The 15,568-nt window shown below is 40.7% G+C and overlaps 1 protein-coding gene across 1 annotated transcript; it reads right to left on the bottom strand.

Moving 5' to 3' along the window:
• Positions 1-987: 987 nt before the first annotated feature.
• Positions 988-14,308, bottom strand: prpf8 (pre-mRNA processing factor 8). The gene is made up of 42 exons (XM_079611470.1): positions 14,177-14,308; positions 13,428-13,559; positions 12,825-12,993; positions 12,570-12,734; positions 12,026-12,244; positions 11,738-11,950; positions 11,534-11,659; positions 11,351-11,456; positions 11,072-11,262; positions 10,684-10,803; positions 10,278-10,587; positions 10,065-10,199; positions 9,837-9,966; positions 9,542-9,738; positions 9,243-9,449; positions 8,977-9,140; positions 8,758-8,884; positions 8,457-8,649; positions 7,794-7,981; positions 7,437-7,675; positions 7,188-7,334; positions 6,889-7,099; positions 6,691-6,807; positions 6,327-6,574; positions 6,033-6,212; positions 5,817-5,952; positions 5,543-5,712; positions 5,312-5,441; positions 5,059-5,205; positions 4,709-4,869; positions 4,391-4,582; positions 4,027-4,264; positions 3,790-3,918; positions 3,566-3,679; positions 3,277-3,450; positions 2,979-3,172; positions 2,626-2,865; positions 2,398-2,539; positions 2,155-2,295; positions 1,933-2,072; positions 1,627-1,829; positions 988-1,523 (listed from the first exon to the last, which is right to left on the bottom strand). Exons 2-42 carry the CDS (start codon positions 13,546-13,548, stop codon positions 1,369-1,371), a joined length of 7,029 nt encoding a protein of 2,342 aa, XP_079467596.1. The 5' UTR covers positions 13,549-13,559; positions 14,177-14,308; the 3' UTR covers positions 988-1,368.
• Between the last annotated feature and the right edge of the window lie 1,260 nt (positions 14,309-15,568).

The following is a 15,568-nucleotide window of genomic DNA, read 5'->3' as shown; positions in this document are numbered from 1 at the left end:
AGGTACAATTGTTTATAAGCTGCCAGACTACTTCTGAAAATTAGTCTTTTTATAAATTGCATAATGCAATGAATAATCAGACTAATGATCAGAACCTTTAACTACTAGTTAAATAATCTAACTAGTAAGATTTTTTTTAAAAAATAGTTTCTAGTACGAATTTGGACATCCAGTCTAATAAAAGGCTGACTAGTGTCGCTTGCGTTGCTATTACACCTGGAGTGGATAGGTACTAGAAAGAATTGGAAAAGGTATAACGAAGTCTAAACTAGTCTTCCTGGAATTACTAGTCAGAAATGAATAGCTGATATTTGAAAAAAAGACCCCCATAGAAACAATTAAATTGTTGTTTTTTAATTATTGAAATGGTGACTAGTCTAGTCACCAGTAGTACTAGCATGTAATTAATAAAGGTGAAAAACTAGTGATGGTTAAAGTAGTATAAATATAGATAAGTGTAAGGTAATAATTAAAGGTAAAACCCAGTGTAAATTCTATACTGTACTCACCCTCACATCGTTCCAAACCTTAATGACTTTATTCTGCAGACCACAAAAGCAGATAATCTAATGAATATCCAGTTATCATTAATGACCGTTCATTGCATTTCCAGATCTCAAAACATGTTAAGCCACAAAAACACTGGAGAGCAGTGACCGGTGCAAATTTGGCTTAAATGTTTATCAGAATCAATCATTTTTGTTGACACTCTCGGGTGCTTCATTAAGAATAAACGCGAGTTACAAATGTACTGACATTGTATTGACTTCAATCGGATACCACTATTTAAGGAATAAATGTTAAAACAACTTGCCATTTCATATGTTCAGGGCTGAGCTGCTCAGTGAACTGTGACATATGCATGCAGATTGGTTTGCTCTGAAGGCATACAGTGGCCTTGCTCTAGATAGAGCAGCTACTGTTTCTTCAGTGGACACAGATGATTATTCCACAAAACCAACAGAAATGACAGAGATAAAGCTCAAATTCTTATAAAAGTGGTAATCTTTATTTAAACCCAAACTAGTGTACATGACAGATGCACAACATAGCTACAGGGTACAGACAAAATATGCCAGATTTATAAAAACACAACATACTACAAATTATTACGAAAAACGATACAGATATTTTTAGATGGCAATTCATTCATCTCACATCTACAGACAGAAAGCACAAAATATGCTTTTCCGCAATGTGCATAATCAACTCAATGCCACACAATTATGATGAAGCAAAAAAACATGACATGCTTTGAGTTTCTAAGCATTTACATTACTGCAAACAATAAAGAGTGAGTCCTGGTGACAAAACAGTACAGAAGCATTTGCTGGGTGCTTTTACTTTATATAGTTGCAGATTCTACTATTATGCATACATGTCCTCACGGTCAGCATTGTAGAGTTCACCTTCCTGCAAAGAAGCGAAGTTGAGGAAGTGAGATGGTCTGTGAACTTCATGGTAGAACTCTTTCGGGTTGGCCAACTGTAGGTCATACTTCATGTTAGGGTCATGGCGAACACCTAGAATGAGGGGGGAGAGATAGAAACGCACGATGTCACATCAGCAAGGATTTTTAATTTTTAAATCAATTAAATGATATCATTAATTTAAAGCTATGCTCACCCATGAAGTTATAGTTCCAGGAAACCTGGCCAGGCACCATGAAGAAGCCAAGGAAACGGTCAGACAAGAGCATCTGTACTCTTTCGTAGTGAGAAGGCAAGTAACCTTTGGGGTTATTACCCTTATCTGTGTTTTGCCTACCCCACTCATACCCACTAGGAGTCAACTTGTATGCCGTCAGCGTGCAGGAACCAGGGGTGAAACTAGATAAGCAAAACCAAATGTTAAACCCACAAAAGCAGTGTCAAATACATTATAACCAGATAATCATTACACAGCCAGTGCATTAGTATGCTAAATATGTACCTGCAAGTAATAATGATAGTCTTCTCGCCATCCCAGGATGGGTTGTCAGCCATGACCTTTGCGTGAGTGGTGACATCCTGAGGAGAAAGCTGGGGCGATTCGTTGGGCTGTGTATGGATCCATCCAAGAGGTTCCATTTCCTATGAAAGATAAAGATTGCATTCAAAAAATGGTTTGATGGCTGATAACACCAAACTACAGACATGTATGTAAAACACTGACCTTCAAGTACTCGTGTTGTGGCAGCTGGTTGGGCAGGTGAACCGTCTGATGCGTACCCCACTGTGGCACCATTACAATGCAGCGGATCTCTTTAACCTGAGGGTTATCTGGAGGGCTGGTTCCATAAAGATAACCTGCAATCTATAGGTATAAAAAAAGACAAAAACGTTTAGGATACTTCTAAATGAACCAAAGGAAGAGGATCTATAAGGGAAATCATGTTAAGACGACATTTCATCTAACCTGAGCACGCAGATCTGAGATGCAGATGAACTTCTTCAGAACGTTCTTGGGCAGGATGTAAGTGTACCCAGTCTCTTTTATGTCATCCGATGATACGTAGATGTGGTTAGTACGTAAGTGCAAGTTGGCAGCAGAGATCGCCCTGTGAGATCGGGAAAACAGTTAAACTCAATCTAGCTGTTTTTTAACAACTAAAAAGACAAGACAGACATGGAGAACTTTACACACCTAACTCTCCATTCAGTTTTGGAAGAGAAGGTCTGCGTCTCGTAGTTGCTGGTGGTGGAGGTGATAATCTCATCCCCGTGTTTGTTTACAGTGCGAGTCTGTGTGGCCGTTAGTTGAGACTGCTCCTTGGTCTGCTTCTCGATCTCAGCAATCTGCTGTCTCTGCTGGGATGGAGCAGAGATCTCCATACCCAGGATAATGTCCCTGATTTCAGACTGGGTCAAAGATGCCACATTCACACTGTGAAGGAGGCGGGGAAGAAAGTAAAAATGTGAGAAGGAAACCTTCATACAGGAAAATATATATTTTTTCAGTACACACTCAAAAGTCAGCATTTGTTCCAAGGCACTCACTTGTTCTTCTTGCCATAGTCAGCCAGGATGAGATCTTTGAGCTGCACCTCCACTTTGATCCACTCTTCATCGGTCAGAGTGGGCCAGATGTGGTGGGGCTCGGTGATGGTGGTCTTGTCAGGCTTCAAGATAACTTTGGCACGGTCATTATTGACATGAAGTGCTCTCAGGATTAAGATCAAACGAGAGAAAGCCTAGGCAACAAAAATGTACAATAGTTAGACCTTATAATGAGTAGTATAACCCTCAGAAGCAACAAATGATTAGGTCAAAATTATAGTAGAAGTGCTTGATTTACAGTGTAAGAGGAGATGGTCTTCAGCCAGTCATCGTACAGATTGAACAGGACCATCTGAGGCTCTGTGGCCTTCAGAATGAGGTCTCCAAACTTCTCCACTTTCAGACATGCCTGGAAGGGCAGCTGGAGCTCAGAGCCCTTGATTACAATGTTGGGGAAATCCAGCAAGTGCACCTGAGAAAAACAGACAGCTGTTAATCTAAAAGTTAAAATATACAGATGTTGAATTAATTTCAAGAGCATTGACTGAATTAGTTTGCCTTTCACAGTTTTAATGGATGTTTCTAACCTCAAGAGGATCCAACATGCCCTTCCTGGTCACAATAATCTGTTTGGGCTGCTCTTCAACAGGCAGCGATCGGATCAGGGCAGCCACTTCTTCAGCAGTCTTCCACTTAGCCAGCTATAAAAACAGAAAAAGTGCAACTCAGCAAAACAATTGAGTGACTGCTTTGAGCAGAACACTGACTAAAGACAAAAAAAAAAACTGCACAGAGACAACACGAAACTGACCTGTCCGAGACGCTTTTGTCCTGCCCATACAGAAGTGTGAATGATCTTCAGGAAAAGCTGTCCAGTTCTGGGGTTGAAGATGAAAATTGCTCCATTGATTGGTTTGGTGGTCAAGTTACCTTCAAAAGTCTAAAACATGGATAAAATGTAAACAAATTAGACATTTTAGCACACAACCCAAGATGATGACAACATGAACACCATAAGTGACATCCACATGATGTTAAATTCACTTGCCTTGTGGATGGTGACTCTGTACACATTGGTGTCATCCACAAACCAAATGATCTGATTGGAGAAGAGCTCTCCATAGTTCTGGGAAGATAGGTAAGGCTCAGTGGGCTCTGAAGAGTAAAGTTGCAGACCCTTACGGATTCGCTCTCTCAGCACATACAGAGCAGGGTTGGCCTTCATTATCTTCGCCATGGCCTGCTGGATCAGGGGCTTGGCTCCAGGAAACCAGTTTCCATAAGCACTGCAGAGAGAGACCGAACAAATAAAATACTTTAACAGCTGCTCTGTCGCCGTTTTTGGGATGTGTATCCAAAGTTGTACTTAACTATGTGTCAAAATCACCTACACAACATGACAAAATACTGACCTGTGAAGGTTGTAAGCAAGATCAATGGCAATCAGGACTCCAGTGGGTGATGGATAAATACTCATGTTGTCAGTGGTGTAGTCCAAGAACTTGGCCCTGGCATATCGCTCAATGTCATGGGAGTCGTAGTCACCCCATCTGAGCTGAATGTCAATCCAGTACTTCTGTGTGGTGGTGCTGTCCATAACATCCCTATAGAAAGAAACGCAAGAAAATATGATTAAGGTATTTTCTATATGGTTATACTTGTGACATTTATATTCATGCTTCCTCTTGATAACTTAGAACTCAACATATCTATTATGCTTAGTCACATACTTGGAGTCTGCTAGAAGCGAGGGACGCGAGACATTCCACTTGTAGGATGCAAACAACAGAATGTCAGCACAGGAGGAATTCATCTTGTAAGACTTCCTGGGATGGATTGTCTCTTTCTGGACAGTCTCAATCTCCAAAGCATCCAGCTCTTGGTCAAACACCTACAAAAAGCCAACAGAAGCTTACTGATGGCACTCTTCAGCACAACTCTGAATAAGTCAATTGTTAGTAAGTTCAGTCTAAAGTGTAAAACCACAGTCCTGCCTACACTAAGATGTAGGGTCTCATTAAATAAGCATCTCTTATATCAATTGTATAATATCCTGATCTAAGGAAGCACATCTCTTTACCTGACAGAGATCCATGACAACGCTCTCATGAATCTTCTGCCACAAGTGAGCTCTGAAGATCTGGATCAGAGAGATCTTGAGCGTCGGGATTTTACCATGCATGAAGATTCCAGTGAGGTCCAACTGCACCTGGAAACCCACATACACCTACAAGAACATCAAGAGAATGAGTGAGTCTCAATAAAAGGAGGGTAAAAAAAAACGCTTTTTCCCCCACCCCATTTCTAAATGCAGTTGCTTCTCATAGACTTACATTGGCTCTGTTGATTGTAGGAGACCACCACAAGGTGAATCGTCGGTTAGGAATTTGGTTCAGACCAGATCTCTGAGCATTGGTGAGTTTCTTCCATTTCATGGACTCTTCGAAACCACTAGCCTTCTCCCTATAAAATATAATGTTAAAAATAAAAAATTCTCAAAATTAACTAAATTGAAAGTTTCTGCTGAATTCATTGCGTTTATCAAAAAAAAAAAAAGATCTTACCAGAAGAGACCCTCCCAGGTGGGGAAGTAGGTTCCCTTGAACAGAGTGTGCTCAAGAATGCCTTCCACCCCTCCAAGTGCCTGGATCATGTCTGTTCGGTAGTTGTTCAAATTCCACAATTTTCCATCATGCCTTTGGTGAGTCCACCAGAATGGATTTTGCTTCAGAACCTGAAAACACATTAAAAAATCTTTAAAACGCCACGAAAATAAATCTGACTGGTGTGTGGCATTGCTGTTAATGTGCAATGTTTCCCAGATAGAAAGACTTTTACCTGGTACTGTTTGAAGTCTGTTCTGACTCTCCAGCCCTTGTCATAAGCAAGTGTGTGTCTGTCCTTCTGGAAGAGGGTGTTGATACGTGGAATACCTCTGTCCCAGGAGTCCTCCAGATCTTCCAGTGTCAAACGTCTGAGGAGTATCAAATTCATATTAATAAGCTTGAATACATCAACATCATCAAGATTTGGCTTTGGTTAAGAGGACAATACCTGTTCTGAGCAATGGCCTCCTGGCGCTTGAGGGCGTATTCGGCCCAAACTCTCTGAGAGTCAATGAACTCACTCTCCCATGGCTGGATGTAACGATACAGATTAGGAATCAACTGATCCTCTTCATGACTCATTCCAGAGCGGAAATGAGTGATTCCCACATCAGTCTGTTTGGACCACCTGAGCAAAAAACAGTAAAACTATCATCAATAGCCTGAATCTGTGGTTGCATATTCATTTAATTGAAGTTATAACTGATCAAGGAAACAGCTACAAAAACGGCAATTAACTTACCGAAGGTCAGACTGTGGGATTAGTACGTGTCCCATGGAAAGCATTCCCAGTCCACCCAACTCCTTAGGAGTGTAAAACACCACAGGTGGGAAACGGCTGGGCATTTTGGAGTTCAAACCAATCTTGATACGGGTTTGGATCTTATTCTCACACTTCACCAGCAGGTCCAGAAGCTCTTGAGTGTTGACCACAGCTTCACGGAAGTATGTCATCAGACCAATCAGAGCTGTGTTCCACTTATTCACAATCTGAGAAGAGCAACATTATGTAAAACAGGAAATACAAGCATGTCAAATTAGTTCCTAATACCTATTACACATTACATGAGTATGGATTTTTTGCTGTCAAGGTTTAAGGCTCATACCTTAGTGAAGGTGGTGGAGCCAGAAGCCATAAGAATTTGTCGCACTCTGTTGTGGAACCTCTGCATGGACTCATCATCTACACGCAGGAAACACTGTGCTGTCCTTTCCTTTGTTACCTAAAAAAAAACATACAATTATCCACCATCCTTTCTGACGTGCCAACAGTTATTTTGCAGATTGTTTGTAATTCTACTTGCCTCGTTCTGCAAATTCCAAACACCATCTTTGTGCGTAAACTCCTCGTAACTGGTGCGGCACTTCGGCAGGATGCGACACTCAAAGCCACACATATTGAAAAGCAGGTTGGGGTTGTCCTTGCTGTACACAGACACAAAGCTGTTCTCCCACTGAACTGTGGTCACAGAACGAGGGAGGCGATTCTTGATGTCCCAAAACACAGCACGGCCCCTGTGCGATTATAAGGAAATCAATTATACCACATGCATTTGTCTGATTTATTAAGGTGTTCAGAAGGAGCAAAGTCTAGAGAGCTTACAAGTTCACATCATGTTTCATCAGTCTCATCCTAGCATCACGGGGCCAGCATTTCTTATTGTTGTAGCCCACAATGTTCTCATTGTTGGGATCCGGGTGCTCAGTCAGGTATCTCTGGATCAGATCTCTCGCCTCATCAGCAGAGAACCTACACACAGCAAAACCAGAATATAACAACATTTATAAAACAGCAACTTTAGAAAAAAACTCAACTGCACAACAGGAGATTTCCTTCATCTGCACTACTAACCTGAAGAAGATGTGAATGCGGTCTATGTATCTGCAGTAAAGACGGATGGGATGGGCACTCTCAGTTGCCGTGTCCTGGAAGCTGAGGAAGTCATTAGGCATCTGAGGAGGGCCAGCCATCTCACTTGCTCTGTGCAGACCCAGCACCAGCAGGTCCATCACCAACCCATAGTACTGCACGATGAAAGAGGCAAACTGCAGGCCACGGATAATACCATACGAGTTTGTGTGGTTCATGTCCTGCAAAGAGAAAATACAGATATCTAAAATCAACCCAAGCAGTGAATGGAAATTTCTCAAATGCATTAAGAGGGAAATATGAATTTTATCAATGGAATGTATTGTGCAATAAACGGACCTTATAGTTAATGACAACGTTGTTTTTGGCCGTCATGTAATCGGCAATGTTGTGATCCACAATAAGACGCAGAAGCCTGTTCAACAATGTCAAGTCAATCTTCTCGTACATCTTCTCGTAGCGAGACTCCAGCATGACGTTACATTCACCCTCTGCTGTCTCCCACACATCCTGCAGGTTGTTGATTCCTGGTAGACATAATTAGAAATGTTAATGAAAATAATTAACATTATCCTTTAATCAACCCTCATTTATCCAGTGTACAAGATCTCTAGAATAACATTACAATAGTTTGACGTCTTAAGATAACCAGTCAATTAGAGGTTGACTGTATTTGCCAATGTTTTAATTATTGGCATTAGCAGATGAGTTTCTGCATGGCCGATAAATGATGAATGGGACTTTTAGCGATGGAACTTTCAGTTTGACAACACCAGCACCAGAGCGGAGATTAACAATTATTTAAATTATTCGATATAGTTAAACAAAGTATACTGTATATAAAACATATTTAAGTGTTTAGCATTCTATTGTTAGTAATATAAAAGAAAACACTACGTTTTTCATATACTGTCAACTTTATATAGGGCACACTGCTTTCTAAGATATTGACATCGGCCATCAAAATATTCATACTGGTCGACCACAGTAAATTGATCTCACCTTGGCACCATTTGTACACTAGCAGTGGAGGTGGCTCTGTGTCAGCTGGCTTGATCCAGGGTGGGAAAAGCCTGCGCTTGTCTGCCTCATACCACAAGTACTGATCCAAGTACGCATCAGTGATCTTTTCCAGAGGTTCAACATCGTAAACCGGCACCAGATGACTGTAAAGGTCCATGAACTCAATGCCCACCTAGAGAGAGAAAAAAAACCCACTTCAGATGCAATCTAGGACCAGTGATGGGCTTAAAGGATGCTTGTGGTTACATGAAATGCATTTAAATGTTGCATGTGTGCAAACCTCTTTGAAGGCTCTCTGAGTGAGGAGGTGACGTTTGATTCTGGACAGAGCCTCATGAGGGTTGTCATAGGCCTGCTCAATCAGACCCAACTCCTCACGCTGTGACTGGTTCAGCCTCGACTTCACACTAATTAAAAGGAACAAAGCAAAGTCAGAAAAGATGCAATCTACACAAAACCAGCACATCCACCGAGGTTGCGGTTATGGGACTGGCCTGACCTGTAAGCCTCCTTGAGTCTCTCCAAAGCCAGGATGAGCAGCTTAGTGTCATGTTTGTAGGAGAGAGGAGGGAAGGGGATAGGAGAGAACCGACGACTCTCCAGCCAGTGCACTGTGGTGGTGTAGATGGCCACAGCCTCTTCAGCAGTGATGTAAGGCCCATCCTATAAGATAAAATATGAAATCACTCGTCAATGTGTTCTTTCACGGTAATAGCAACCTGTTCAAAGTCTTCCAGGACATTTTATGTTACCAAAGAAATGTACCTTCAGGTAATTGTGCTGTCTCTCTTGCTCTGCCTTTAGGTAGAGTCGAGTGAGACGTCCCAGGTTCTTCTTGCACACAGTCTTATCCACAGTAGCTCCTCTTCTGATTCTCTCACGGTTGTAGTGGGCCGTGTTGGTCCACCAGTCAGCTTTGGCCTTCACATAGCGGAGAATCATGTTCTCGATAGGGGTTGGGAGCCCAGGAACCTGACAAAAATAAAATAATGATCACTTAATGGTAAACTCTGAAATTGAATCACATAGCATTAATTGGCAACAGCAAATGACCAAAAATATACCTTCCAAGGGATGTTGGCCTTCCAGCACCTCCATGACTCGCTGAGATGCTGCAAGATGGTTCTAGCCTTGTTCTGCTTGATACCCTCAGGCATCATATCCAGGATGTCATGCATCACAGCAGCTCTCAGCTCAAGATCAAAGTGAGATTCCACACGCTGTTTCGTCACAGTCTTGGCAACACCCTTAGAGTGTCGACCTAAATGGCATTACACAATAAATTAGTACTTGGGAAATTGTAAAATTTGACTACATCTTCCTACATGCTTTTTGCATACAAATAAAAGCTAATTTTACCCTCAAACTGCCTTGCCAGAAGATTGCCAAGCCACCGCTCCAGAAGAGGGGTGATGCCTCTCATAAAGAACAGCCAGACTCTCCACCCTGGAGCCCAGAACCCACAGCCTGGACCTTTTCCAACTGGGCCCTAAAAAACATGTCACTTTAGATGCAAGGCATAGCACCAATCCAAACTTTGATTCAATCAACAAAATTATGTATTTATTTGCATTGAGTGTTACTCACTGTGTTGAAGCGGTAGTAGATGAGATGCTTCAGGTCTTTGCACATTCTAATCTGCCTCATGAGCTTGTACTTGTAGCGGTACATGCCAGTCAACTGACCGACATGGGCAAAGATGTACTGCAGTCCATCTGACAACTACAGGATAGACAGAAGACTTTAGTAATGAAAAAATTAGACAATGGTAAGGATTAGCTACACAGAAACCACTCATACCTGGAAAGCATCAACGTTTCCAAGTCTGTACTGCACATGACTGTCCACCACAAGCTTGCTCAAACGCAGAACCTCACGGCACAAGTGGAACGCGTTTCCAAATCTGGACTTCTTACGTTCCTTTGTTGTGAGGGTTTTCACAGGCTTTAAGTTGAAATTGTAGTCCAAGTGCAAGTAGTTGAGGTTCTTTCTGTGAATCAGCAGGTTCAGCATGTTGTAGCCCTGCCGGCACACCTGGAGACCGACTTCTACCCAGTCCAGCTTTGTGGACTGGAAGAATTTGGTGGCCTTGAAAGAACGGAACAGGTATCTAAAATAGATAGAAGAAAAGGTAAGGAAAAAGGAAAATCGTCATTAAATGCATAAACACTTCTCCATGGAACAAGCTCTGGAATAGCAACCTCACCTCTTTTTTTGTGCCTTAGGTGGTCTGTGTTTTAGAGCGTTTAGCACGTAGTACTTCAGGAGCTTCTGGTAAGACACACGCACCTTCACAGGTTGGCCTGCAGGACAGTGCTCACGATACCTGAAGGTGTTTGGAGAAACAAGAGCCTCTATTCAGAAATTATAGCCTTCTTGTATGGTCTCAATACTCAAACCCTACATGGGTTAGGGGCCAGTCACACAGAACACTGTTACGTTTAACACGAGACAGGGCAGTGAAAAAAAATAGAAGCATTTGCACAATAGGCTAAAAAATAAATGTAAAGCAGCTAAGTGGAATGCAAACATTACGTGTTCTGTGTGAAAATCCCCTTACAGTGTGCAAATGCAGTATATTGTATTATACAAACCAGTTTTTAATGAGAGGCACATCAATAGCCCGTCTGGTTCTTCCCGAGCGGAGATTAAATGGACGAGGTGCCCACAACAGTGCAATTCCATTAGCTGTGTTGTCAGTGTAGAGGGGCGTCTCCTTCAGGAATGGCTCTACATACTCAGGAAGTTCAAACTCCTCATCATCATCTGGCAGTGGCTCTTGGCTCTATGGAGAAAACACAAGCTTACAATTAGTGCGGGAAGAAACCAAGAAACTTACATCCACAGTTTAATTGAACACTTTAATTTCTGACCTTAACAGAGTGCCTATGAGAGATGGGGTTGATCAGAGGGTCAAAGTAGAAGGCAGGCAGATCAGGATCCTCAGTCTTGATGAACACCACGTTTGGTGTGTGGTACCTGCATGGACCAACAGATATCATTGGTTCAGCACAAGAATTTGTATAGAACAATAAAATAATGGTAATGTTTCGTACCAGGTGAGGTGCACATGATGTGGCAGGTTATTGTACAGGTAAGGGAATGCAATTTTGTATTCGGTCCTGATTGGCTGCCTGATGATGATCTTGTTGATGTCATTGAACTCATTCCAGTCTTCATCCCTGTAACCATAACAAGTTAGACTTCTGGAGTAAATAAAACATAATAATCAATAACGCTACAGGATGGACAGTACGTACTGGAGGTTAATGTCTCTGACAAGCGGCTCAAATTTGGGCCCCCCTGGAATGGCCATGTTCAAAGCTTTGGAGGTGAAGAAAGCCTTCAAGTCAAACAAGTAGAAGTAGTTTCCATCCACCAAGTCTGTCAGCAGCTGATTAGCCAATCGATACAGAGTGGACATCATCGGTAAAGTGAACTGCCAGCGTCTGTATGTGGTCCCATTCACATATCTGTGAAAGGAAAAGATAAATCATGAGCAAAAGAAACAAGCTAACCATATTTTTACAACTGTCACTAACACTCACTTTGTGGTATCTTTTAGAGGTTGATGCTCATACAACCACTCTACAACAGAAGAGTCCTCCTCATTGTCCAGCTCCATCTGGATAGCCTCCAGAGGCTCAACATCCAGGATGTTGTCTGCATAATCTAATGGAGGCTCTTCATCATCAAATGGGGGGAAACGCATGCGCTTGAAGTGCCGCCTGTCTCTCTTCTCACGACGCATCATGATCCACATTGTGCTGGTGAAAAAAAATATGTTTTTTTAAAGGGCTGCTTGATCATTCTAAATAAAACTGAAATTGCAGTATGAAGAAAAGCTTTAAGGGCTCTAAGCAATTTTCTGTTGTACTGTGGGGAAAAAAAATATTTTTCTTAAATACACTTTTGACAGTTAAATATACAAAAAAACTAATATTCAATATAAATAATAAACTAATATTCAATGAAATAATCATAATTACTACTATAATTATTAGTAAAGCCTTAAAAACAAGATCGTGCAGCTCTAAGTTTCAATCTCTGCTCTGAAAGTGTGTAAAGTTGTGTTCGTATAGTGTCACCTACCCCCACTGAGCAATGTACACCGGCTCAATAACCCATGGGATTTCGTTTACAAATGAAATGGCGCCTGTAATGTGGTAGAGCACAGGAACATCTCTGATCTGCTCCCAGGGCATGGGCATGTTCTCTAGCAGTTTGAGTACTGCATGGGGCATATATTTCAGTGCCCTACAAACAAAAAGCAACACATTGTTACTAATGAACATACATAAAAACATACCTGTCTACGTAATAACGTTTGCAATGTAATGTGCTTACCCAAGGTAGACCCTCTTGTCGTGACGAAATTTCCTGTTCGTCATATCACCATGATCCCTGATGATTTTTCGCACATGCTCAGGTGGCATGTCCTCTTTCTGAGCATCCACAAAGCCAAATTTCCTTTTCTCAGAGTACCGTTTGGCCTGAAGCTGCTGCCATTTCCGAGCTAAAACAGAGCAACAAGCAAAACATGTCACTAAACATTCCGAGTTGGTATATAACTTAAGCTACAACTACACAAAACTGGATACATTCGAAAACGCATTGTTTCCTCTACGTTTTGGCCATACATCCACACTGACACAACATTTGTGTCATGCGAAACAGAGCTTTCTAATGGAAGGGTTATTATTTATATGGATGCATTATTAAGTAATGAGATAGTGCTAATAAAAACAATTGTGCCAGAAAAATAGCCTGAGCACTTTATTATATCTGGTCTCTCCGTATCATCTCAGGGAGCTTTTATTGTGTTTTATGCATGCATAGTAAGATGATTTTAGTATTTTCAACGTTTCAGTATGGACAAGACATTTTAGAAAAACGCTAGTGTGGACGGTGAGTTAAAAATTAACTGCATGATCAAATATGTGAACTCACCTTTCTCTTGCAGTTTCTCCTCAGTCATGTAATCTGGTATTGGAGCAACAGCAGGAGGAGGTGGAGGAACACCTGGAGGCATTGGTCCAGGAACACCTCTGTAGGGGAATGCAGCTGCCATGGCAGCGTCTACTGGAAGGAAAAATAGTAATGCACAAAATATATGAGGCCAGACTTCAAAACATCATGCGTACCAAAAAACACATGAAAGATGATCGCGAACAATACAACACGGCCATACGAACAGAAGAAGCACAGCAGCGCGAATGACTATCCAGTAGAAAAATAAGTAAAATCAAAGAAAAGGCACATTTCTTGGTTGTAAAAGAAAACTAACTAAAATGCAAAAGTTTGGCCAACTAACGTTACTTTAACAAAACACCCAAACCACATTAATGGACGTAGCCGACTAACTTGGCTATGGCGCCTGAATTGTTTTCCTATCGGATATAAACTTGTAACGTTAAGCTTATGTTTATTGATTAAATACAACCGACAGGTACACTTTTCAGATTAGACATTTTGCAGCTCAAATAAAAATATTTATGATTCGTAGGTATGGATGCGCAATACTATTCGTTTCGTCGTCCTCAATAAAGCAGGAGTTAGCATGTTAGCTTAGCTCACCGCATATTACACAAACAAACTGTTTCCCCAAACAAGCATTGCCAGAGATAAAGTAACACTTTTACAATTAAAAGAAATTAAATAAAAAGCAGTATGCGCTCGTGTAAATCAAAATAGCTTACTGTTAAAAGCAGTTTCTCGCCAATGAATGTAGTTGTGTGCTTGATTTGTGCTCAGCGGAATGGCGTACTATGCACGTTGTGCGTATGGTCCTTCGATTCACGAATGCGTTTTACGTATCTGGAAGATCCTACCTCAACGGAAATGGTGTATTTACGAAACCGAACGTAAGAAAATGCGTAGTGCCCAACTTCCGGATATGACACCGGATATGAAAAGTGCTCTTTTTGTCCTTTTCATATTCCCTGTTATTTTAGTTCATTCATAGTCGTAAACTGGTAAGATTGTTTGAATGTGTTAATGTTTTGAATGAAATGCATTATTATAAGAAAATTACACAAAATTTTCTATTGAAATAATATTAATGTATTATATAACGCATATAACCACTAAATTGGCAGGACATGTATTACAGTGTTTCTACACTTTTCTTCCCGACTATTTGCACAAAATATTTGCTTTCAATTTCCTTCTTTTTTTCCTTTTTAGCATTTTACAGTTTGTATCACATTTGAAAACAACGGCAGTCACTTGACCTGATATTTCCCTCAAAATCACTGTCCCTCCCCCAGCATTTTAAATTTTAAACATTTAAAATGTTGATACAAAAAAGTACTAAAGGCTTAAACTTAAATTAATTTACTCTGAAACTAAAATAAATTAGCAGTTCCGCAAAACGCATTTTACAGAAACAAGTGGTAAACAGGCTAAACATTTTCATTTACAGGCCCACAAATGCGCACAAAATGAATGCATTTTAAGCTTAAATTCAAAACATTTCTAATTATAAGGAACAATATGCAATAATTTTGTTAAATTTACTTTTTGCGTCATACAGTAGGCCCTACATGCATTATTTTGGTGCTGGAAACGCAACAACACGCGCCACCAGATGGTGCTGATGCATATGTTGACATCAACAACCAACCAATCAGATTTATTTAGAAGGTTTATTTATTTAGTGTATAGTTCACCCAAAAATGAAACCTCTGTTGTCATTTACATCCTTTACTTTGTTCCAAAGAATTTCTTTCTTCTGCTGAGCACAAAAGATGATATTTAGAAGAATGTCGGTAACTTAACAGTTGATGGAGCCCCATTGACTTCCATTGTATTTTTTGTATTTTTGCCATTCTGTGGAAGTCAATTGGGTCCCATTACTGTTTGGTTACCGATATTCTTCAATTCTTCTATCATCTTTTTGTGCTCAGCAGAAGAAAGAAATTCATACATGTTTGGAACAACTTGAGGGTGAGTAAATGATGACATAATTTTCATTTTTGGGTAAACTATCCCTTTAAACTTTATCATGTAATCAATCACTTTATCAAATAAATGAATGCCTTTTTAATAAAGAATAGTGCAGGCCCAAAATAGACATATGTTCAGATTTG

Source organism: Phoxinus phoxinus (assembly GCF_949152265.1).
Source record: "Phoxinus phoxinus genome assembly, chromosome: 4".
In the NCBI taxonomy this organism is placed as follows: domain Eukaryota; kingdom Metazoa; phylum Chordata; class Actinopteri; order Cypriniformes; family Leuciscidae; genus Phoxinus; species Phoxinus phoxinus.
The sequence above is the reverse complement of the archived record's forward strand: the minus strand, read 5'-3'. Positions and strand labels throughout refer to the sequence as shown.

Excerpts from the sequence above, each read along its gene's own strand:
- prpf8 (XM_079611470.1), bottom strand. The coding sequence starts at position 13,548 with ATGGCAGCTGCATTCCCCTACAGAGGTGTTCCTGGACCAATGCCTCCA. Across the intron at positions 8,885-8,976 it reads AGACTCAAGGAGGCTTACAG|TGTGAAGTCGAGGCTGAACC; the intron begins GTCAGGCCAGTC and ends CCTTTTAATTAG. Across the intron at positions 5,713-5,816 it reads CAGACTTCAAACAGTACCAG|GTTCTGAAGCAAAATCCATT; the intron begins GTAAAAGTCTTT and ends ATGTGTTTTCAG.